At 40.8% G+C, this 25,896-nt stretch overlaps 1 protein-coding gene across 1 annotated transcript in view; it reads left to right on the plus strand.

Annotated features, from left to right (window-relative positions):
* Positions 1-25,896, plus strand: part of LOC139295539 (kin of IRRE-like protein 3) — a 98,321-nt gene that overhangs the window by 1,564 nt on the left and 70,861 nt on the right. The window contains exon 3 of the mRNA XM_070917733.1: positions 9,705-9,854. Within this exon, the coding sequence (XP_070773834.1) occupies positions 9,705-9,854 (150 nt within the window). The remainder of the gene's footprint in view (positions 1-9,704; positions 9,855-25,896) is intronic.

A 25,896-nucleotide genomic window follows, 5' to 3' on the forward strand; every position in this document is an offset into this window, starting at 1 on the left:
TGTAACGATTATTAATAAGCCTCAAAGGGGCACTAAAATTATGAAGCATTCAAACATGAATTGGTACAAAAGATGAAGTAGAGTGATTGCACTCACCTTCGGGCTATCAGAGATAATCAATATTGGTACTAAATAACAGAATGAACTCTTACTTAAATTAACCTTGGGGCACCACCCTTAAAGAAGGTAAAATGATAGCAATCCGTCTAAAGGTGGTAATACTTCATTCATACAAACCACATAATATAATCAAGTCCTTTATAAATTAAAAGTTTATTAAACTACTAACTACACACACAACTATAACTGCCAAACATCCAAATGAATGAATACATGCAACCATGAATACATGCAATGAATACTGTGATGAACAATTAATAAATGAATGAGGACCTCTGTATACCAGATAAGCAGTGAAGGATATCTTGGAAAGATATATTAATTTGTGGAAACACAGGAGACCACCGAGTGGGTGAAAACTTTCTCGTTGGCCAGTGAAATCACCTTAATGCACCATTCAGCATCTGAGAGATAGTTAAGAAGCACGAGTGAAATACTTCAAATTCAGAATCAGAATCAGAAATACTTTATTGATCTCCGGGGGGAAATTATACAATATAATTTATGATTTTTCTTTATTCAATATAATTTCTATAGTGATGGAAGATCCTACTTATGACCTAACGCTTCTTAACTACTCTTAGGAATCTAGCATCAACAACAATATAACAGGAAAAGTTTCACTTGGTGGTTCAGATGGCCGCTCTGGAAGTACGGAGGGAGACTCATGTTGATTCTCGGTCCCACGTGGCAACTCGAGTCGACCATCTCTCTCTCTCAGCAGGCAGGGGGACAATAGCATCTTCACACACCCCCACTTTCATAACTACACTTCATGTCAGTGTCAATATATGTCAGTGTTCCTTGTATCCCAGGAATGTGTATTTGCTTTCTCCCCCTGAGTGGGGTGTGAAGGGGATGGGGGGGGGGGCAGCCCCAGAACAGACACACACAGACAAATACGCACTCTGAGGGGATGTGAGATTTGGCATTCCAGCTTACATTTTGTCGTATTACAAGCTATTATCAATTAATTTGTTTTGTAAATACATATTCACCTTTTCTGTTTCCAGTGTAGGGAAATTGTTTTATCTAACCCCAGCCAGCGTCATGTTTCAACAGAACTAACAAATAGACTTCTCGCAGGCATATAACTGACAAGTACACAGGCATGCCCAACTCACTCCAGTGCTGATTTCTCCAACACTAATCCCCTTAAAAAGAACCCATAAAATGGCCATGCCCCAGGTAGGATGAGCTCTACGACCTAAAGGGGGCTTGACACTTCAGCTAATGCAATTCACAGTTATTGCCTCCACCAAGTGCTGATGAAATAAGAATTTTCCCATACGAGGAGTAGCCCATGAAATTAACCTGCAGATCTTCCTTCCTCAGGCATCTTGTTCTATACACATAAATGTGTAGAGTGCACAATGGACACAGTGAGGAGCTCCTCGGGTAATCCAAATAAGGGGGATGAAAATCTTATAATTCTAAAGTAGGGCACATGTAAGCAGATTCTCACCATTATGGATAAATGTAGGATGAGGTAGACAGCACACTGTAGAGAGAACATTCTTCACTTCACTCAGTGTCATCGCTGTTAGAGGAAAGGATTTTAATGTTGCCTGATCTAATAGCTTAAGAGGGTGCAGTGATGATACATTAAACCAGTACTGCAAGATAAGATAACTTTATTGTGTGTTAAGATGAAGTCCGTTTTTACTCTTTTCAAAGGCCTGTTATTATTTACTACTACGTTCTGGAATTCTGGATTCTGGAAGGAATCAGTAAGAAAATAAGTGTACTATGTGTGATTTTTAGTAAATGAGCTAAGACATGTAAAAAAAAATACATATACAACAGCTCAACTTGCTATGCCCAGGGGTCAAAAACCCTTTTTAACACGTGGTTATTATTGTGAAACAGTCGCAATTCAGTCAAGGTTGACTTTTGGCTTCACACGGGACACCAACAGGCACTCTGGCCCGTAGGCCATAAATTGAGTATCGCTGCTGTATATTCTTTTTAAATCATGATTTCTGGCCACAGGGCATTGATATTTTATGGGTAAAAACTGCCCAGCCTTGAAAACCAGAAACACTGAGTGCCATCAAGTGCACGTTAAAACTAGCTGTGTTTTTGTTGTTTTAGTTAGCTGAAACTGCCATAAACTGAGACTTTGTTCAGGTTGGATGAACTGACTTAAAGGTCCCTTGTGGAGTTTTTAACCTCTAGTGGCGCTATGGAGTAGTTTTTTTCTGAGCGTGTCCCTGTTTTTGTTTGTCATGTACACACACAGGTGATGTGATTCACAGTCCTGTCAATAGTTTCACACTATTCCACTGATCAACAGGTGGCAGACAATCTCTTTAATCACCATGATGATGAAAGACATAATTTGTAATGCAACTACATAAAGAAATACCTTAACCTGAAACTAGGGGATTGTTTTCACAGGTTGATTGACATGCAGGTCTTTCCTCATGCATGTTATTTACCTGTTCTCCTGAATTTGGTGTCTTTTTGGACTGACATTTGGTTAAATGCTCCATTGTTTAGTTTTTCTTGAGATTCTGAAAGGGCAAACAGTGAAAATCCCCACAGTGGCTATTTTGTGGTTTGATTTAACACTTTGAATGACACCTTGTCTGTTGTCTTTATCTGTAAAAAGTATGGTTGAATGTGTTGGGGCTAATGTGGGGTAACACACGTTGAGAAAACACTTTAAAACATGCAGACTGGCTTTTCAGTCTCTTGACAAAAATATGGAAAGCCTCCTCATCAGTACGTCCAGCTGGTTTACAAAAAGTCAACACTTGAAAGTTGCCGTTTATCACAACATCTGCTGCTCTGGCAGATGGTTAATCATGTTTTGCTCTTTTCTGAACCACATGTGACTCCCCCCCCCCCTGCTTCCATCTTTCCCCAGGCTGTTTTGAAGACTCAAGCTGCCTGAGGAAATGATTCCCTCCAATCAGCTTTCTGAGTGGAGTATGTTTGTTCAGGTGCAGGGTTAGGTCAATAACAGCACACTTGATCTGCATGTCTTTGAGCTCCAATGATAGTGAAGACACATACTCTATATCATTTAGGAAAATGTAAAAGCAGTCAAATATCTCTCAAAGCTGGGTCTTTGAACATTGCTAGGTGTGCATGCAGTCATATTTTAGCATGTTATCATGATGCATTACCCCAAATAAATCATCTGCTTTGGTCTCTGCTCCCATTTTGTCATAGTTCCCTTAATTGGGCCTCAGAGGACAATTCTTCGCTTTTCACTCCAGGGCCTCTCCCTGGTGTCACTGAACGTCATAATGATCGGGCCCCCAGGGACCCACTGGTGGCTAACCAAACATCACTATCAACTTAGTTTGGCAGAGGTCGACAGAGAGGACAGGAGCTCACTGTGTGTGTGCACGTGTGGGCTTCATGTGTGTGTTCATGTATGTGTTCACCTGCAGTGTTTTTGCTTGTGTGTGCCGGTCATGGTGTAAACAACACTTCTTTCTTGATTACACATCAGTGACAAGAACTACAGAGAACCGGACAGCCTCTTTTTCTCTCTCTTCCTATGGAACTGTGAGTGTTTATTCAGAGGTGACAGTGTAATTAGCCTTTTTGCTTGGACAACAGAGCCCTTCTCGCAAACTGCTGCTTAAACAGGTTATTATAACTATTGTAAGAACAGAAAGAAAAATTATTTATGAGCCTGTCAGAACAGAAAACATATCAGCAAATAAACTGTTGAGAGTATTGAAAGCATGGGTACTGAAGTACGATGTTGCAGTAATTCAAATTAAAGTCTGGATAAGGAGTGAAAACTGAAATGTAAGGCCACTGCAATGGAAATGGGAAAGGAAAGATGTTGGTTGATACTTCTCCGAAAACGGTCTACTTTTCATCATGAGAATTTTTTTCATGTGACCTTTCCCCCCTCTGCATTTTGACTATAAGCTCCTTGCACCCATCCAGTTTTCTGCTAACGACAATTAGTCATGCAGTAGCAGAATTCATTCATACTGGGCCCTATTAGCAAACCTGCCCTCCACACAGAACGCCTCATTTACAAATCACTGCAAAACCTTTAATTAACAGCAGAGCTACGAAGGCATTCGTGACTGCTGCATTTTAGTGGTCATCAACTACTCCCAAAAAGTAGTCGAAATATTGATTAATCGTGGGAGATATATCATATTTTTTTCACCCTTCTTTGTCACGAAGACCAGTAAAGGGTCAACTAATGTAGGTGGGACCAGCCTGTATACTTTTTGACTGCAGTATCAACGTGACTGCTTTCTTTCAGGGATAGCAGGAGTCTTTCCTTTTCCTTTGCCTCAAATCCTGTTTAACATGGTATAATGTAGAAAATGATGACTCAAACAAATATACACTATATTGCCAAAAGTATTCACTCACCCATCCAAATAATTGAAATCAGGTGTTCCAATCACTTCCATGGCCACAGGTGTATAAAATCATGCACCAAGGCATGCAGACTGTTTCTACAAACATTTGTGAAAGAATGGGTCGCTCTCAGGAGCTCAGTGAATTCCAGCGTGGTACTGTGATAGGATGCCACCTGTGCAACAAGTCCAGTCGTGAAATTTCCTCACTCCTAAATATTCCACAGTCAACTGTCAGTGGTATTATAAGAAAGTGGAAGCGATTGGGAACGACAGCAACTCAGCCACGAAGTGGTAGGCAACGTAAAATGACGGAGCGGGGTCAGCGGATGCTGGGGCGCATAGTGCGCAGAGGTCGCCAACTTTCTGCAGAGTCAATCGCTACAGACCTCCAAACTTCATGTGGCCTTCAGATTAGCTCAAGAACAGTGCGTAGAGAGCTTCATGGAATGGGTTTCCATGGCCGAGCAGCTGCATCCAAGCCATACATCACCAAGTGCGATGCAAAGCGTCGGATGCAGTGGTGTAAAGCACGCCGCCACTGGACTCTAGAGCAGTGGAGACGCGTTCTCTGTAGTGACGAATCGCACTTCACCATCTGGCGATCTGATGGACGAGTCTGGGTTTGGCGGTTGCCAGGAGAGTGTAAAGTTTGGTGGAGGGGGGATTATGGTGTGGGGTTGTTTTTCAGGAGCTGGGCTTGGCCCCTTAGTTCCAGTGAAAGGAACTCTGAATGCTTCAGCATACCAAGAGATTTTGGACAATTCCATGCTCCCAACTTTGTGGGAACAGTTTGGGGATGGCCCCTTCCTGTTCCAACATGACTGTGCACCAGTGCACAAAGCAAGTTCCATAAAGACATGGATGAGAGAGTTTGGTGTGGATGAACTTGACTGGCCTGCACAGTCCTGACCTCAACCCGATAGAACACCTTTGGGATGAATTAGAGCGGAAACTGAGAGCCAGGCCTCCTCGTCCAACATCAGTGTGTGACCTCACAAATGCGCTTCTGGAAGAATGATCAAAAATTCCCATAAACACACTCCTAAACCTTGTGGAAAGCCTTCCCAGAAGAGTTGAAGCTGTTATAGCTGCAAAGGGTGGACCGACATCATATTAAACCCTATGGATTAAGAATGGGATGTCACTTAAGTTCATATGCGAGTCAAGGCAGGTGAGCCAATACTTTTGGCAATATAGTGTATGTTCAACAACCAAAGCTATGTCCACCTTCGGCCGTTACAAGGTCATCTCTAAAGCTATGATGCACTATGATTACATGCTCAAACAGTTTGAAATACAAGATCAACTTCGGATAGAACTTGTGAAACTACCGTAGTACACACTCGTCACACATGAAACACACTGTCCAATGTCCTCCAGCTGCTCTGCCTCGACTTCAGGCGATTTATAGTTAGCAGTTACTTTAACAACAACCAGCACCTTGCGTGGCAGCTCGGTCGCCATCAGTGTGTGAATGTGTGAGTGAATGGGTGAATGAGACTTAACTGTAAAGCACTTTGGGAACCGTGGAGGTTGAAAATCAGGAAACTCCGAGAATCACAGAGAGTTGAGACAGAGCAGCAGGAGGACATCAGAGGGAAAACAGAAAATATTTTCTCCATAAAACATGATTAAGTTTCACCAAATCATTGAATAATTTCTAAAGTTTTTGTACAGTAATGCACTGCCCCCAGAAACATTCCACTCTGGCGGCATCTATTGTTTTTCCAACCTAATTCTTCTCACATTTGTGGTCTGATAAACAGTAAATTCGTCAAATTCGGGTTAAGCGTATTTGGTCTTTGCAAACGGAAATAATTTACGTGTTTATTTGTATATGGAATGGGGAAGTGAGATCCGATCACCAGTAGTCACTCGAGACACATGTTAATGCCAGGTGTGCACAGACGTACTTGGAGCTGTCCTTTTGTGATCACCCAGGATGCATGTTAATACCAGGTATGAACAGGACCTGTAGAGAATATATCCACACTGTTGGTTATAGTCGAACATTGGTACATACAGCCATGTTTCTTTCTGTCTCTTTCTCTTGCTGCATGTCTGCTACTTTAGCAGCCCCATACTGCACAGTTCACACATGACAACTACGACTATGACTTGTCAACAAATGGGAAATGGACATCACTTATATAGCGCTTTTCAGATTGGTCTCATTCACCCATTCACACACACATTCACACCGATGGCGACCGAGCTGCCGTGCAAGGTGCTGACCTCCATCGGGAGCAACTTAGGGTTCAATGTTTTGTTCAAGGACTTTAACATGTGGACAGGGGAAGCCAGGGATCGAGCCCGCAACTTGCCCTACCCTCTATCGCTCTACCTCCCATGTGACAGTGCTAACCACTACAGCACTATGCCGTACCCACAGCGCCCCCAGCTGCATATCTGCTGTAGATGCACTGCCACTGCTTTATTACTGCACCGTGCTAAAACTGTCAGTTTGCTTCACATGTGTGTTCAGTTCAGTCATTTATGTTTCATGTTTCCTGTTTTATTTTGTTACTTTCCTCTCCTCTCCTTTCAACCAACTTCACTTTCTCCCTTTGTGTGTTTTCCCGCCTGTGTGATTGTCTGCAACTGCCCTGATCAGTTTCACCTGCTCCTCATTATCCCCACCTTGATTCTCTGTTTAGTCTGTGTGTTTCCCCTCTCCCCAGAGCCAGTTTGTTGTATGTTACTGCTGTGTGTTTCTTGCCTTTGCTCTCTGGTTCCCCTGCGCTCCCAGTGTATTTTGAACTTTTAGATCGTTTATTGGACTTGGTCCATTTTGCTTGCCTTTTTGGACTGCTTTTTTGGTTCTGACCTGTGCCTGCCTCACCACCCTGTAAGTCTTTGTTCCCGTGGATTTGCCAATAAACCTTTTTACCTGCATCAGTTCAGCCCTGGTGCTTGTTGCCCTGCTCCACCAGCTGTGACAAAAATTTAAGGGGCACACAAGTCCTAAGAATATTTTACATCACTAACTCACATCATTAGCTAGTTAACAACACAATCACATTCATGAATGCAAATTGTAACAATGTTCTCTAGCAGTCTGTGTGTCCTCCTTTTTAAATAGAAAATGCTTTTAAGACAGGAGACTGTTCTGTCAAGGAAACCACAGACAGCTCAACTCTGCCCTTCACCTTCCCCACATTTCCCTAGCATTGCATTTCAGTTCTCAGCTGCTTGATAAGCAGGGCATGGTTCAACAACCCCCATAAATATATTACTTTTAGCCAGCAGTGTCCGAAGTCCAGTGTCTGAAATGTGTGTAACTTCTACTAAAACTGATGAGAAGAAATTGTCAGTTTTGTGTCTGGACTATGTGATCTGTAGGTTTGAGTGAATCAAGCAGTGTAGTATCCAATTGTCTCTCCTGCTGTTTGGTCTGCTACCCTCTCTTCTTAAAATCAACTTGTGCATTAACACAGTCTAGATTGACTTTGGAAGTGAAGTCAGTAATTCACATCTATTTAGAGATTTCATCATTTTAAAGCAAACAATGAGATTTTGCTTTAACTGGCACTCATATAGAGCACATACTCATATAGTAAAATATATGCAGATTATGTTTTGCTCTCTACAGCCTGAGATTATGGATATCTGATGATGATATTCCTTCTTGGAACGGAGAGATGGAGTGTCTGGACACCAACTATGGCATTAAACAATCATGCTATAGCCAATAATTGATGAACTGTACTGTATGTAGCTAATTTAATTGCATCTCACTGCTTCCCTGGTCTTCATTGCAGTTGAAAACATGGATAAAACAATAAATATGAAACTACATCCAAACTGCACTTTAGGATATCAGATGTTAACATCTGTCTCCTTACTCCTGTGAATATATATTTTGGGGTTGTTTTCCTAATGTCACTTTTTACAAACCTCACTATTGCTTATTTGGAAGAGAACTGGTACCAACATGTTCACATTAACTTACGTAATACGTTTATTGATGGCTTTCTGCAATAACCTGATTTCTTAAACAACAAATGTGAAAAACTCTACAATCTGTCTTTAATCAGTGAAAAAGTATTAAGAAAAATCACAGCTACAGTTTCTGTTGGTGAAGCCTTTGAAGTGTTTTGTGTACTGCCTATTAATGCTTAATAAGGGTAAAGTCTTACCAGTTTGGGAAGCTAAACAGTAGGCTATTAGTAACATTAAGACACATGCACACTATGAAAAAAGAAATTGTGTGCTTTCTCACGACAGAGCCCATCGTTTCACTATGCCATGAGTCAAAATGCTCCAAAAAAGAAGTCTACTGGCTTCAGCATCATATATAACTGATTAATTTCAAATGTTTAAAATATGCAATCCATCTGGTTCAAATATGATATGAAATTTGGAGAGTGATCTGATTATTTAAAAGCTGTGTTGTATGTATGTAAAATTGTCAGTTTCCCACCATAACCTGATTTCTCCCTGCAGGTATTTGGTCTTGCCTATGTTCACCTGGTTTATGAAACACACTGAATGAGTAACTCCAATTTCACTGAAGCAATAACACTTCCAACATTTAGGTCACAGTGCTCCTAATTTAGAGCCCTGTGTTTATTGTTAGTGAGGGACTTCCAAAGTGCCCTAGCCTTTGATTGTTGGTCAGTAGTATAAATTGTTTTATTTAATAGTATTTTAGATGGAATCAATGAGCATTAAAGGCAGAATGAGTGAGAATGAGATTTCATCAGGGTGCCCATTACAGCAGTGGAAAAAAGCAGTTAGCAAACTCCAAGACAGACGGAGGCCGGTGTGTGCGAGCAGCACTGTGATTGAGCTTGTTTGTGTTTCACATTTTGCACATGGGTAATTGGCAATTAAAACATGCAAGAAAACCACAATATAGCACTTTGATATGCATCAAATTCACTGTAAAAACACAGAAGCATGCAATCAATATAACATAATACAACATAAACTATGATAAAACACAGCAATCAATAAACAAACTGTGTAGTAATGTGAAATCCACAGCAAAATAAACCCATTAAAAAAGCTGCCCTTCTGACATACATTCTCCTTAACCAAAAATGCACAGTTTCATTCACTGTCACATTTAGTTGCATTAATAAAAGCTAGTGCTTCAGAAGCACTATATAAAGAGACCTTGACAGAAACCGATACCCAATGACTTGTGTGTTTGTGAATCCTGTGCATGTGAGGGATGGACAATACATGACAGTTTGTTTCTCCAAAAAATGTGCTCCCATTGTGTTACAGGTTACCCAAGATATGACATTGTTGGAGACCACAGTAAAGGAGAGTATCACCTCTTGATCCAGAGAACAGAGATTCAAGATGATGCTTTCTTTGAGTGCCAGGCCATCCAGGCGGCTATCAGATCACAACCGGCTCGCCTCACTGTGCTGGGTATGTCCTAACTCCACACTTCACTGATGGAAACAGATCGCTTATCAAGAGACAAAAATCATGTTAGCTGAAAGTAACAATAGACATGAATTATAATAGAACAGGCATAGATAAATCAATGATATGTGCTCAAATCAGAGGCTAATCATTATGAATCATTATCATCAGCTTGTCATTTGGTCCTGAATCAATCTGAGTTTTCCGATTCACAAAAAAGGCATTGCATTTAAGAGCAGCAACCTGTTGGCAAGCAAGGAGACCCCTGATTACAATTGTCGGTTCAGCCCTGTCTTATTTGAACCATGATATATTTCAAAGGCATCAGTTCCTTATCCAACCACCCCAACTTAAAACTCCCTCACTAGTTACAGCTTTACCCATTAATCTTATGATGGTTACTTAATGGGTACTGCATCGCAAGGGGAGGAGTTAAGATGTTTGGCAATTGGGATGAATGATTAATTATAGATAAGAGGGGTACCGTTTGTTAACATTTTTTCCATCAGACTAGAAGGTGGAGGAGACAAATCATTTAGACATTAGCCTGACATTTAATCCCAATCAAATTGGCCTGCTTTGAGAAATAAAACTCCACATGAAGCTACTGGCTTAACAGACATTCTCATTTGAAACAGTGTGCAAACTATTGTCATGTTTTACAGACAAACACAGACAGCCGTTATAGACTTGTATGCCTGATTTGCTGTCATGCATATAGAGCTTGCACAGTTTTGGTGCGTTCAGGGGCTTTATTATGCTTGACCTTTTATTATTATTATTTACTTCTGTGCTGTTCCTACTGTGACATGTCAAAATGTCCATAAGGCAGACATAAAAGTGCGGTAGCAAATAATTTCTACAGTTATTTTTGTCTTCAAGATATTGGATTCTTAACAGTAATGGTCCAGACTGCCACAGTATTTTTCTGGAAGTAAATCTATTTTTGCCCCGACAGAATATTTCCTTGAGTGTTACCTTGTCGACAACATTTTGTGGACCCATCAATTCACCTTGACCTCCTCCCACTTTGGACTTTGTATCTCTACAAGAATGTGACCCTACTTCCTGCTTTGTTCCAAACATTATCATTCCCACAGGTGTTAGAGAGCTTTGTCAGTTTAACATAAACAAATGTTGTTTTGGGGCATTTGCTGAAATTCTGATTCTGAAAGTCTCTAAAATAACCTACCAAAATACATTCTATAACTCTATACACACTAAACACCTGTTTAGTTAAAACTAAGGCAGTCTATCACAATAGTCAAGAAATAAATCCTACCTTCATAAAGTTATAATGTTCACTTGCACTTGATATTTGTTATTGATATTTTGTATTTGCACTCTTTCCTATTTTGTACTGCAACTGCTGCACAATAATTTCCTTTGGAATAAATATAATTCTATCTTATCATTTTGTTGAAACTGTTTTACAGAGGTGTTTATGGTTGTTTTGGATGATGTTTTTGCTGCTGTTGAACTGTAGTGCATTAGACAAAAAAGTGTTTCTGTTTAGCCTACCCTCATTTATATAATCGGGGTGGACTAAATATTATTTTTATTTTGTATTTATTGCAGGGCTGTTGTATTAGATTGCTTTAGTTTTAGCTAGGTGTACATAATAAACTGCCAGCTGAGTGTATTTTCCATCTCACCTGTTGTGACATCACAGACCAGATATGAAAGTAGAGCTGATGATAGTTAATCAGCTGAAGCAGAGTGAAGCACAGAGGCAAGGTCTAGTTTGTTTGCCTCTTGTCTGTAGCCTTGCATTGCCCTCTCAGCTCACAGATTTGTCTGGTTCCCAGGGTATCTTGTCTGTGCTACACATCAACATAGCTGAAAAAGCACTACGAGCAGTATTAATGCCTGATAGAGAACTATCCAAGTCTACCGGACTCATAAGCTTTCTATGACTGCAAAGTCATTGAGTCATATCCACAACTTCATATATACAGGAAGCATTAACATGGGCTCTGGGTGACTTGCCGCTAGGATGAGAATGACCTATGAGCATGGACCTGTGACCACTGACCCTTTTTAGTGTTTTAGTGTGGCTGGGTAATCTATGTAGAGAGTTGGGCCTATTGAATAAGGCATGAGACAGAGCAGGGAGCTGATCCGCTGGAGAGAACCCTAAAGCTAATTAGATATCGGAAAGCCTTCTTGTCTCATACATACATATGACTGTATATGAAAATACACACACACACACACACACACACACACACACACACACACACACATCAGCCATACATATACAGAAACACACACAAACTCACACAGAACAAAAGTTTTCACCAACAACTATAAGGTAGGGCAGCAAGTCAGGTCATTTGTCCAGAGAGCAAACCAGCCTATTGGAGCCATAGGTCATTGCTTGTTTAAATGGGCTTTCAGAGGCTAAGGAGACCATATTAGTTGTAGTGCTGTTAAGCGCCTGATGAATGAAGAAATGTTTGTCAACTTTTCACAGCTTCAAAATGATACTGCACACTGATCTATCCCAGTAGATACCACATTTCAATCACACTGGGGTGAGCGTTTTATCCTCCAAAGGGATCTTTTTCCAGTTTTACTTTAAACTAGGGTATGTCACACTGTCAGCTGGAGTTTTTTTTGGTAATGGTCCAGCTATCCTCTACATTTGTAAAAACAAGATGATTATACTGCCTTTATTTGTACATCCTTCTGAAGAAAGAAACTCTTTCTATCTGCAGTGTTTTAGAAATCCAAGGTTGAGGTCTGAAGCAGAAGCAGCAAATACGTTATAGAGCACTGTATGTATATGGTATTGCCTAGACTCAGTGTATCCACTCGATTGCATTTTAAGTGTTGATTATAAGCTCTCTAAGTTACTCATGGCAGCTTTATCAAGGCCAACAAGATAAATACATTAAACTTTTCAATTTAGCTTGCCATCCCTTTTGCTTGTCTTTATGAAATCACACAAAACAGAGCAGACCCTGATTTACTGAGACTGAACTTTGTGGGTGCATTGTATAATTCTCCTCATCTCAGCTATTTTTTGCAATTAGTGAAGCTGAGAGTTCATTTAGAAATGTATGCAAATCTGGGGTACAACAGGGTACTGTGCATCCAAATAGCCATGTTTAATGATATGCATGCAAAGTTTTTACTCTGCATCTTGAAGATTAGCCTAATATCTGGCAGCTGTTGTGTCCTCTAGCAGTAGCCAGGATTCATGTGACTACCAACACATTATTCATAAACATATTAGTATTCTTTTACATTTTTACTTCAAAAAAGGATTCATATACATGACAAATGTTTTCAGTTATCTAACTTATAACTGAAAAGTTAACTTATTGACTTTAAACCATGACCAGAAGACATTTATTTTATTCTGACTGCCTCACTGCTACAGTTTATATTCTAAGGGACAGTGTAGATTTAGAACAGAACACATCTATTTATATTCTCCACTAGCAGTCCCAGTCCCTGATCCAAAGGACCCGTATCAGTTAAAATAAAGCCGATCAAAGTCCGATTCCTTCATTACTGTACTCCACTGTGTTTTATTCACCTCAGCCTGTTAGTGTTGCAGTGATGCTCCCCTTCAAAAACTCAAATAATAACATTAAAATTATGAATTATCTCCAGTTCTTATGTCCATTATCTCATTTGGACTTACAAGATTCACGATGACTAAACACAACAATGTGGTTTGTACTGAAATTAGCATGGTATCTGTTTATTGGCTGATTGAGGTGTCGGTTACACAGAGGGATCAGGTTGCCTGCTGTTTTCATGGTTGGTGATAGAACTGTTACCTCCTTTTTTTCTGTAAAGACGTCAGTGTTCTTTGCCCGTGTATGATATTTTATATTTGTGCTTTAGCAGGCAGGTGCTATTTGTTATGAGTTCATGCTGAGCATAAAGAGTTAGAGGCTATGGGATATACTTTTTTTATGCTAAATTTTGTCATTTATACTAATTTTTTTGCTACAACCCGGCATTGAAGACAGGATATTGTTTTTGTAGAGAATATTAGACAGGCTCATCTAATGCTGAATGAAGCAGTTCTCGGCATTGTTTTGTGATGGTGGTTGTTGTAAAGCCTGAAAATACTGCTCTTCCACTTGTACACAGGTGCAAGGCTCTTTCTCCACTGAGGTCCACCAATGCTTTCCTGTCAAACATGCTTCCTGTGCATTTGTTTTTTTCTGTATGCAACTGAATGCAAATTTCAAGGTCAGATATGTACCATGCACAATTACACAAGTCACACACAATTCCCAGCAATGCACCACGGAGCACTCACAGCAGACCCTCCTCCACGCCATCTTCACATCCACAGTGCACAACCCAATATCGGAGACTGGAGCGTGGCCCGTCTCCAACATGCTTTAAAACGGAAAGTCATTCCCTTCAACTGCAACAACAACAAAGACAGTTTCTTTCAACTTTTCTCACCCTCCCTCTATACTCCAGCCTTAGGCGCAGATCCCACACACACCTTCACGTAACTCCCCATTGTGACTGACTGTGACACCTAAAATACACACAGATTCAACAGGAAAAAATAAGGAATAACCTAGCAAACAAACATATTATCTTTTAATCATACTCAAGGTGGCTTTACATTTCGGAAGGACAGACAGCAGGCCATGTTGCTTGGCTTTCTAGAGCAGACATCACTATCACTTTCAAAGTCTTACCATCCATCCAGATTTTTCAAAGTTTGCTGGAAAGGAGCCTATTTAGCTGTATGCTTAGTCTTCAGCTGCAGAATCAGTCCTAAGATCTTTGAGTCTCTTTCAGAAACCTTATGTTGGATCCTTACAAACAACTACGAACTCTCTTATGTTTTCCATCTTCTCAACGATTTTCTCATCCTTACTCCTCTGTCCTCAACTCCACGCCTCTGGCTTACCAATTCACAAAAGTTTTTTCTGTACTGTAGCGTTCCTCTTTCAGAAAATAAAGCCTCATAGACCTTTGGGGATTACCTTGACTCCATTTCTTTCAATGCATCTTTGCCTTCAGAGAAAATACAGCGCATCACTCTGCTTCAGTCAAACTATCTCCTAGCAAACAGATTCACCAAACAGCAGCTGCTAGCACTTCTCGGTCACCTCAATTATGCCATACACATAATCCCTCAAGGGAAACCCTCCCTGTCCAACCTCCAAACAAAAGCAGCAGCCGTCCCAGTTCATTCTCTGCGCAGCTCACATTTCTGGGTACCACAACAGCATTGCTGATTCACTTTCCCACTTCTCATTTCAGAAATTCATACTCTTTGCCCCAGAATTGGACATTCATCCCATACCAGTCCCACCATTTTCAGCCACAATATTCAACTATCTCCACAGTTGGAAAACCTTCCGAATGCCTTGCAAGAAGCCATCCTTAACAGCCTTGCCTCAAGCACTCTCTGAGCCAATCTAACTGGCTGGAATTGTTATTAGGCATATCACAACGCATACCAGCTGCCCTTTCTCTCTCTACACGTTATGTCTATCTGTAATTTTATCACAGACGCTCATTCTACTCTGAAAATCCGCTCCTGTTTGCAACCTACTTATCAGGAATCATCCTAACTCAAACGAGTCCTTCTTCCTCACATTCCCACGTCTCCATGCTTCCCAAGTCAAATCAAAATCGGAACCCACTCTCACAGCAAATGGCTTGCCACTCACTTCTGACCTCCTCAGCCTCTGCGTCCATTCTCTACATTCAGGCTACTCATCCTCTCTCTCTGAATTTGCCCCATCTTCATCTACCTATAACTTTTTTTTCCATCCCAGTCCATCTGACATCAATTCAGTTCAATTTAGTTTATATAATGCCAAATCATAACAGATGGTATATCAATTCAATTCAATTCAATTTTATTTATATAGCGCCAAATCACAACAAAAGTCATCTCATGACACTTTACAAATAGAGCAGGTCTAGACCGAACTCTTTAAAATATTATTTCCAGAGACCCAACAGTTCCCACCATAAGCAAGCACTTGGCGACAGTGGCAAGGAAAAACTTCCTTTTAACAGACAGAAACCTTGAGCAGAACCAGGCTCTGGGTGGGTGGTCATCTGCCTCGACCGGTTGGTAAAGAGAGAGTGAGAGAGAGAATACAGTAGCATAATGCTACATTGAGATGTAAAGTACTAGTAATAGCAACTATTACTAGTAATAATATTATCGATAAAGATAATAATAGTAATAATAATAATTCCAGAACATGGGGGCAGTAGGTGGTTTGCAATCATAGATCCAGACTCTACAGTTCTGGAGGCAGCTACAGGAGAGAGAAGATGTTGAGTTAGTAACATCCATCAATGGGATAACAATGCATACAGATGAAGAGGGAAAGGAGGAGAGAGGGCATCATAGGACGTCTCTCGGCATTCAAGGCCTATAGCAGCATAACTAAGGGATGGAAAGACTTAAGCCTACTCTTAAATGTGGGGAAGGTATCTCCCGAAGCCAAACTGGGAGCTGGTACCACAGGAGAGGAGCTTGATAGCTGAAGGCTCTGGCTCCCATTCTACTTTTGGAGACTCTAGGTACCACAAGTAACCCTGCATTCTGGGAGCGCAGTGCTCTAGTGGGGTAATAGGGTACTATGAGCTCTTTGAGATATGATGGTGCCTGACAAGTAAGAGCTTTGTAGGTGAGGAGAAGGATTTTAAACTCTGCTCTGGATTTTACAGGGAGCTAGTGCAGAGAAGCTAATATGGGAGAAATACGATCTCTTTTCCTAGTTCCTGTCAGTATACATGCATTCTGGATCAACTGGAGAGTCTTAAGGGACTTACTGGGACAGGCTGATAATAAGGAATTGCAATAATCCAGCCCAGCAGTAACAAATGCATGGACTCGTATTTCTGAATCTGTTTGAGACAGGATGTGCCTGATTTTTGCAATGTTTTGAAGTTTGTTTTGTGTGGGAGTTTAATGACATGTCCTGATCAAAGATAACTCAAAGCTTCCTTACAGTGGTGCTGGAGGCCAGGGCAATGTCATCTAGAGTAACTATATCACCATTTAAACCTTTGAACTGATGAGCTGGGAGTTTCGTTCCCCATCTACATTTGGGGGAGCAAATGTGATGTGATCACAGTTTGCATGTTTGATGTGGCTGTTTCCAGAGATATAACACTACCTGACTTGGGTTTCTGTCCAAGTTTCTGGGAAACAATGATGCTGTCAAACAGGGGCTCTAGCTGATATGGGAGGCTCTTTAAGCTCTGGCCTCCCATTTAGGCAAAATCATCAAAGTTGAATTTTGAAACCCAACATCTCGGTAGTAACTGAGTCTTTATCGACAACTCTATTAAACCACAACAGATATTATCTGTGGTCATTTTATCCTGCAAGGGAAGTCATGCCTCTAACTGTACTGTATCTTTCTTGGCATGTTGTGAGTTTGCTACTGTATCCATGGTGAGAAAAATACCCACTGGATAGACTTAGAGGACAAATGCTAAGATTCCTACTTTTCTTAAAATTCTCAAGGGTTTTTATTTGTATTAAATTGTGTGAAAGTAATATTCATGAATAATGACTTCTAACAACTCCCAAGGATTAATTTCATTTATGAAGGGTATTTATCCGTTTGAGACTTGCAGAGACTAAATGAGTTAAACATTTGTCTTTGTGGTTGTGAGCAGGTTTTGTACCTCTACACCACTAAAATGCCCCATTGAGGTCACAGTTACACTCTCCCAACGATCTCTTGATGCCACTGTACAGTATTACACTTCCAGTCTTGTCAAAATCATAGACATTAACTCCTAACCATAGATGGCCACATTTCACATATTGTGACAGACAGATGGTTTCTGCTTGTATTAGATGTTTGTGTTATATGGTTTGCAATCTGCCATCGTGTAAATTGATTCAGCATTAAAGAGCCAGAGATATTTAAAACTGTCACTCTGTCAGAGCAGAGAGGAGAATGCCTCATAATTTATTCAGAGCATCTAGAGTGAGTGAAAGTGAACCAAATACATCTTGCCACCCTGACTTTTTTTGCTTTTATTCTAAGCTCATTGGTTTCAGGAATCTCTGTTGTTATTTGTGGGAACAAAGATATGAAGTGGATATGTGCAAACATAAACAGTCATAAGTTTACACAGTTTACCCTGCTGATTGTGTTATTTTACATGTGTACTGTTCCTTTAACAAGTGCAGCAGTAGAAGCCAATCAGTGTAACTGTAGTGCCCTCTTGCGGGAGAAAGAGGAAAAGTAGAGAGAAAACAGCGAATCGTAAGAGCATCAGAAGTTGCAGACAAGTGAGAAGAGAAAAAAATATGAGAAAAGAAGCAGGTTTTGAGAAATATAAACCTTTATTCTTCTATTCTTTCTTTTAATTGAGAAGCTACATGCAACAGGCATGATCAAGTTTAGTCTCGATAGGGTGCGGCTCAGAGTGAATTAACGATTAACCTGTGTTTAGGTGCTACAAGTACTAACTTTGATGAAATATGTAAAAAGTGTGTATGTATATTGCACCTTTATACCACAGGTCAGGTTTTAGTTGTGAGGACTGTTTGGTGTTTCCGCACCAAAGCTGAGGAATGGATGATGGTGAGCCACCTATAGGAGAAATCGTGTTGATAGGAGTCTGTTTCTGCAAGACAACCTACGCTCCAAGGATAAAGTACTGATTTATACACCTGCATTGTGGTAGCAGTGGAACTCATTTGGAGAATAATGAAAAAGGACTGATTACACACAAGTTGTGAAAACTGAGTTTATTGATCATATACAGATCTGTGGAGATTTTGAGTTTTGTATTTAGATGCTGTGTTGAATTGTTTTTTTATTTTCCATTTATTCTGTGCCAAATTGGTAAAGAATTATGTTATTGTATATTCTAAATTTTACTGGTCAAGTGAACTAATGAGAAGTAGAACTAAAGTTGAAATGGGCCTAACTAAGATAAAAGTAGAATGTAGAACTGAGTTAACTCAAAAAGAAACAAGGAACTAAATATCTTACGTAAACTTAAAGGGACCTAAGGTGAAAATTATTCTTTGAACTTAAATAGATTTAAATCAACCAAACCTGATAAAAATGTAGAGAGAAACCTTTTTTTCTGAGATTAGGGATTTATTTTTCATGATTTCAAGGATTTTATTTGAAAATTCCATCTTTGCGTGTGTGATGTGTTATTCAGCACAAATGTATGCATATTTCGACTACCACTATTTGTTTTCATAAATAAGCCAGCAGTTCAACCTTATCCCTGTTAGTCTGTTATTCCTAAATTCTAGTTAAAAACTGCTCCTCTGAACCTAGAATATCGTCCTAGCTACCTATAAATTCCAACAGTGCTACAGTAGGGTTCACCACTTCATATGAGCTATAGAAGTCTAAAAGCTGCAAGGAGGGAGTTGTACTGTAGCAGTAGAGATGACAAGAGCTTGTTTATTGGGGATATGCCATGGTTTTTCCAGGATCAGGTAGATTTTGATTTGTTTTTGTGATGGAGAGATCTTGTGGGGGAACTGTATTCATTTACATACATACAGTGAGAGGAGGAACGTACAGCTAAGTATGGTCAGCATTGCAGATTTGTCATACATGATGACAGAGTCAGGGAAATAATGTTAAAAGTTAAATTTATTTTACAGTTGATACTATGTTGATACTCTAACTGGCTTTTACAAAGTGTTAATATCACTGAGAAACGTTTATAATGAAACACTTATAGTCATTTATCAGTCTGTTACTCAACATGTATGTTTCACGATAATATTAAGGTTTTTATGGTGTCAATGGTAATAACTCCACTTTCTCTATGTTTTCCCCTTTTAAAAGCAGTTTTTTATGGTTTGGTGTAAACGCACAGAGAAAAAGCCACTGCTGCTTTGCCTGAGTCGAAACGTATTTATATCGGCCACTCATTCAAGTTACCTCGTAGTTCATCTCTCGTTTCCCTGTCCACCTCAGGTACCTCATGTATGTTATGTATGCTAGAAGCCTAGAGCCCACAGGAGTTAACTAAATTATACAAACACACGTTAATGAATAAAAGTAACCATTCTACTCACCAAGTAAAGCACGTACCATATATCAAGGCTGAGTCCATAAGTTACTGTAGTGGTTCGGGTCCGAGTCCGGTCTGTGCTCTTTGCTGCAATGTCACCCCCCCCCCCCCGCCTTTCCTGTCTCTATGCTGTTCTGTCAAATAAAGCCATATATATATATATATATATATATATATATTGCTTTATAAAATCTAACCATTAGCCAGCTGATTGTTTAGCTATAAATATGAGTGTGTTCATAACAAAAACAACATAAGAGTACCGTTAAAGTACCAGATCGATAAATAGTATCAATAAGAGTAGTAGTTAAAATCTTAATGATACTCATCCCTAGTAAAGAAGGAATATTAGACTCATGATTGCCCACTTCTCTTTGGAACAGCAATAGTATGATTTTTATTTATTCATGTTGGCACAAGGCAGTGACTACTGTATGCATTTTAATCTGGGCTAATTTCACATAAAAACTGCAAATTTATACAGTAATTACTTTTTTCAATTTCGTACACTGCTGCCAGGTGTGCACAGACATGCTTGGAGCTGTCCACTTGTGATTGGATCACTCAGGACGCATGTTGATACCTGAGTCTGAACAGAACTATTTTCCTCTATTAATGATGAGTAATAGATGTTCTGGCATTACAAAGGGCCTATCTTACCAGACTGAACGTGGTTCATCCAGTTTGGTGCAGCACCATTTCCTTTTAAAGTTTTTGCGACGTTTGCTTTAATTTGTGGGTTTGGGGGTTATACCATGGAGCTAATTTTCTTCTTTTTTAGAGGGGCAATAGAGTTGAGTATCATTTGCAATGAGCCTGCAGCACTATCAACAAGATGGTCAATTTGGGAGGGATGAAAGTTAGCATAGGAGTCCTCTGTTGAGACATGGCGTTAAATAACGATGGAATCACTTAAATTTAATTGTAGATATGCCTGTATTGTAGATGTTGCTAGCTAACTTTCTGAAAGCTAAATTGTTTAGAGCAGCAAATGTAATGGCTTTCATGAAGTGCCTATGCAGTAGGTTGAAATATTATTCTACAATATGCCAGCAGTCAGCATCAGGGAAAACATGAACAGATAATTAAAAAGTTTTAGATTTCAACTTCAAATAGTTTGCGATCACTGCGATCAGTTTTCAATGATGTGCTACAGTCACCTGGGGTTTTATTATTTTCCATGCACAGTACATCTATAGAGAACGCACACAACAAGCAAGGCCAACTATTTTAACATTCTTGTACAATAATACAAAGAAGTAAACATTACAAACAGCTTTTTCAATCACAACCTTACTACTAAGTCAAACAACAATGAACCAATGTGCACTGGTATGAGAAACCAGTTAAAGAAGAAAATTTCAAATTATATATCCACTCTGCAGGGAAGTTGGGAAAAAATGTCAGTGATGACAAATAATCAATGACAGAGTATAGTAAAGATGGCAGCCAGAGTCCTGTGAGAGTTGTATAGGATGGGTCAAGTCATTAAAGAAGCCCTCAAGAGGATGATGAATGTACAAAAAGAGAGAAAAAGGCAGGGGGAACGAAACGCATTTACATTCAGACATGGTTGATGTGACACTCAGCACAGGTTGGATCAAAGAAACATGCGAGTGCCAAATACAAAGGAGTTTGCTGCTGAGGCAATAATGTATTTAGTACAATATTAGGTAAACATCTTACGCTGCTTTCACCCTCTCTGTTTTCTATTATTAGGTTTTACTTTCATGTTTTTAAAATGTAAACGTGTGTGTGTGAGTGCATGAGTGACAACATGAGGGCGGCATAGTAGTGCAGTGGTTAGCACTGTCACACGGGAGGTAGAGCAGGATAGAACGGGTTGGGTTTGGGGGGTCGACCCCCCCCCCGCTGAACCTTGCATGGCAGCTTGGTCGCCATGGGTGTGTGAATGGGTGAATGAGACCAGATCTGGCTGAAAAGTCATCTGGTGACTACAGAAGTGACTTTTGATGTATTCTTTCATGTGAAGTTAGGGGAATAAATCCATTAACATTTATAATAACCAAACAATCAGCAGCAGAACTGGCCTTTGATGTTTCATGTGCATGAGCAGGAGGCCACATAAACCGTGTGAATATGAAAGCTATAACATATCAAATAAAGACTAAATATTACAACACAGTGAGGTAGTCCAGATGTCCCTCTCCCCAGCAGTGTTTTCCAGTTGTGTTGGATATTCATATTAACCGTTGCCAAAGTAATGCCAAATAATGGGAGCCAAAAGCTCAGGCTTCAGACTGCTCTGAACGCTCTGTTTCCATCTCCATTTCTGTCATTTCTGACGTCAGACAGGACTTGAATTTCCTCATATAGTCATTTCCTCTGGGCACAGCAGTGACAGCACGCCCACGAAGAAGAAGAAAAAATACATAAAAGCACGCCCACGAAGTAGAGGGACGCGCTCATCCACCCGCTCAGTTATTTGGCTGCTCTGCTCAGGACTGCTCTTTAGGAAAGTATGTAGGTAGCAGGTAGTTTCTTGATGGACAGATGGCTTTACTTGTTGATAAAGTAATCGTTAACTATTGCTAACTGTAACTTCCATTTGCTAGTTAGCTGTGCATCTAGCACAGCTAATCGTTAACTATTGCTAACTGTAACTTCCATTTGCTAGTTAGCTGTGCATCTAGCAATCCTCTTATCCATATATATATATATATATATATATATATATATATATATATATATATATATATATTCTGTCCATTAGGAAACTCCATAAATCACATCAGAGGGGAAAACCAAAAAACATTTCCTCCATAAAATGATGGAGTTTCACCAAAATCTGTGAATAAAGGTGTGTTTTTATACAGTAATCAGTGAGGCCCAGTCCCCAGAAACACCTATCTAGCATCTATCGTTTTTCCAGCTTACTTCTTGTCTCATTTGTGGTCTGATAAACAGTAAGTTCATCACATTCAGTGCCCCATATCGCTATTTTCCAAGCTAAGTTACTGTTGCTGTCATATGCCGGCTCAAGTATAAAGTGGTGCTGTTCTCAGAGCACACAGGCTTCTCCCTGCCCCTCGTGGGCTGCAGGGAGCTGGCCAATCAGAAGAAAGTGGGCTTTTAGGGAGGCAGGCCTTAAAGAGACAGGAGCTTAAACGGCTTGCGTCAGACAGAGGGTGAACTGAGGGGCTGCATGAAGGGCCAGAATAAGATGAATTCGGATTTATTTGAACTGTGAATCATGCAAAGACTTAGACTTAGACTTTATTCATCCCACAGCGGGGAAATTTACAAGTCACAGCAGCAAAGACAGAAAGGTGCAGAAACACACAGCAGACAAGCACTGTGTCAATAAAAAAACAGAAGTATTTTAAAAAAAATAATATACATATAATAAATACAAATATAAAAAATATGGGATTAAAAAATAGATATACACTACTCACAAAAAGTTAGGGATATTCAGCTTTCACATGAAGTCGATTCACATTGAGCAGAAATGAGGAATGAGATGAAGAAATTACCATTGCATGCTTCTACTTAAATGCCCTACCTTCATGATATAATATCACTGTAGCACGAACTTTTTACATTTTCCATAAATTTCACCCGAAAGTCGAATATCCCTCACTTTTTGTGAGTAGTGTTTATACGGGGAATATGAATATGTACAGATGTGCAGATTTATGTACAGAATTATGCAGTGCTGTTAAACAGTCTTATAGCAGTCGGAATGAACGACCTGCGGTAGTGCTCCTTCTTACACCATGGGTGTAACAGTCTGCTGCTGAAGGAGCTGCTCAGGGCCTCCATAGTCTCGTGCAGGGGGTGAGAGGTGTTGTCCATGATGGATGTCAGCTTGGCTAACATCCTCCTATCCCCTACCTCCTCAATGGAGTCCAGCGCACAGTCCAGAACAGAGCCGGCTCGCCTAATCAGTCTGTTGAGCCTCCTCCTATCCCTGTCTGTGCTCCCCCTGGAGCAGTTTCCTGCACACATTGAAGGACCTCAGCCTCCTCAGCAGGTGGAGGCGGCTTTGGCCCTTCTTGTACAGGGCCTGAGTGTGGTCAGACCAGTCCAGTTTATTGTTCAGGAGAACACCCAGGAATTTGTAGTTCTCCACCACCTCAATGGCCAAACCCTGGATGTTCACCGGTGTGGTGCTGGATGACTTCCTCCTGAAATCGATCATCTCCTTCGTCTTGCTGGCGTTGATGTGAAGCTGATTGAGCTCACACCAGCTGACAAAGTCGCTGATGACCTCCCTGTATTCCAGGTCGTTCCCCTCAGACACACATCCAACGATGGCAGTGTTGTCAGAGAACTTCTGGATGTGACAATTGACAGTGTTGTGTCTGAAGTCCGAGGTGTAGAAGGTGAAGAGGAATGGAGAGAGAACCGTACCCTGGGGGGCCCCCGTGCTGCAGACCACCACATCACACACACAGTCCCGGAGCCTCACATACTGTGGTCTGTTGGTGAGGTAGTCGATTGTCCATGAAGCCAGGTGACGGTCAACTCCCGCTCCTTCCAACTTCACCCTCAGCAGTACTGGCTGGATGGTGTTGAAGGCACTGGAGAAGTCAAAGAACATGATCCTCACAGTGCTTCCAGGTGGGAAAGGGATCTGTGTAGTAGCTAGATCTACCTACTACACAGCGTCATCTACCCCGATTCCGGGACGGTAAGCAAACTGGAGGGGGTCCAGCGATGTGCTCACCAGGGGTCGCAGGTGTTTGAGGATGATCCTCTCCATGGTCTTCATAAGGTGAGAGGTCAGGGCAACAGGCCTGTAGTGGTTGAGTTCCCTGGGGTGCACCGTTTTGGGTACCGGGACCACGCAGGAAGTCTTCCACAGGGCCAGGACTTTCTCCAGACTGAGGCTCATGTTGAACATGTGCATGACCACCCCACATAGCTGGTCTGCACAGTCCTTGACCAGTCTGGGGCTGATTCCGTCCGGCCCCGAGGCCTTCCTTGATGAATCTCAGCTCCCTTCTCACCTGGTCCGCTGTTAAGGAGAGGGGGGTGACAGGAGGGGTGGGGTGGTGGGAGTTGTGGACTGGTGACGATCTGGTGTTGATAAGGAAGGGGACAAGCAGGGGGGTGGAGTGGAGGGCAGCTTGTGGAGGTGTGAAGAGGGGGCAGGATAGGTGGGGGAGGGAGACTGGGCAAAATCGAATCTGTTGAAAAACAGGTTTAGTTTGTTAGTCCAATCCCTGTCTCCACTGTCCTGGTGTGTCCCCTTACCTTTTCTATGTCCAGAGATCTTCTTAAGTCCTCTCCAGACATCCCTGGTGTTATTCTGCCCCAGATGTTCCTCCAGTTTCCTCCTGTAGCTCTCCTTGCCCTTCCTTATTTGTTGCCGGAGCTGCTTCTGGATGCTCCGCAGCTGCTCTTTAAAGCTTTAAAGCTACTTTAATAAAAATAAAGATATAGAGCTGGATATGAGCATAATAGCTCCACTTAAACGTTATCATTGGTATTATTAGGGGTTCAGGGCGTCTGAACCACATTGGACCAGGGCCACATTAAAAGATTTCAACTTTGAACAGTCTATTTTGGCTTGAACCCCAAGTACATGTCAGAGAGAAAAGATTAACCACCCAGTGGTTGTTAACCTTTTTGAGTTGTGACCACAATGGTGTCTAGTTGGGGCTCCTTGTCATGTTTTCAGATGATGAGTTGTTAGCAATTCCACCAAAGGGACATTTCCCCTTTTCTGGTGGTTTAAATTTGATAACCGTTTGTGGCTCCCATTAATTATCTCTCAACCCCACAGATCGTAAGATATTTGTGACCTTTAGGAGGGGGGGTGACCCCCGGGTTGTGAACCACTGGACTAATCGGCTAACTGTATATAAAATAGTTAAAATTAGCACTGCCATAATAAGCCACAACAGCAAAAAGCTGCTTACACATAAATGCATCAGTGTTAATCTAATAATATCATATATAACAAGAGAAGGCAATTTCTGAAGAAATTGTGGCGTGAATACTGAATGTTTAAAAGCTGATGCTAAACAGGATTGCTGGCTTAAAA

This window comes from Enoplosus armatus, chromosome 13 (assembly GCF_043641665.1).
Source record: "Enoplosus armatus isolate fEnoArm2 chromosome 13, fEnoArm2.hap1, whole genome shotgun sequence".
In the NCBI taxonomy this organism is placed as follows: domain Eukaryota; kingdom Metazoa; phylum Chordata; class Actinopteri; order Centrarchiformes; family Enoplosidae; genus Enoplosus; species Enoplosus armatus.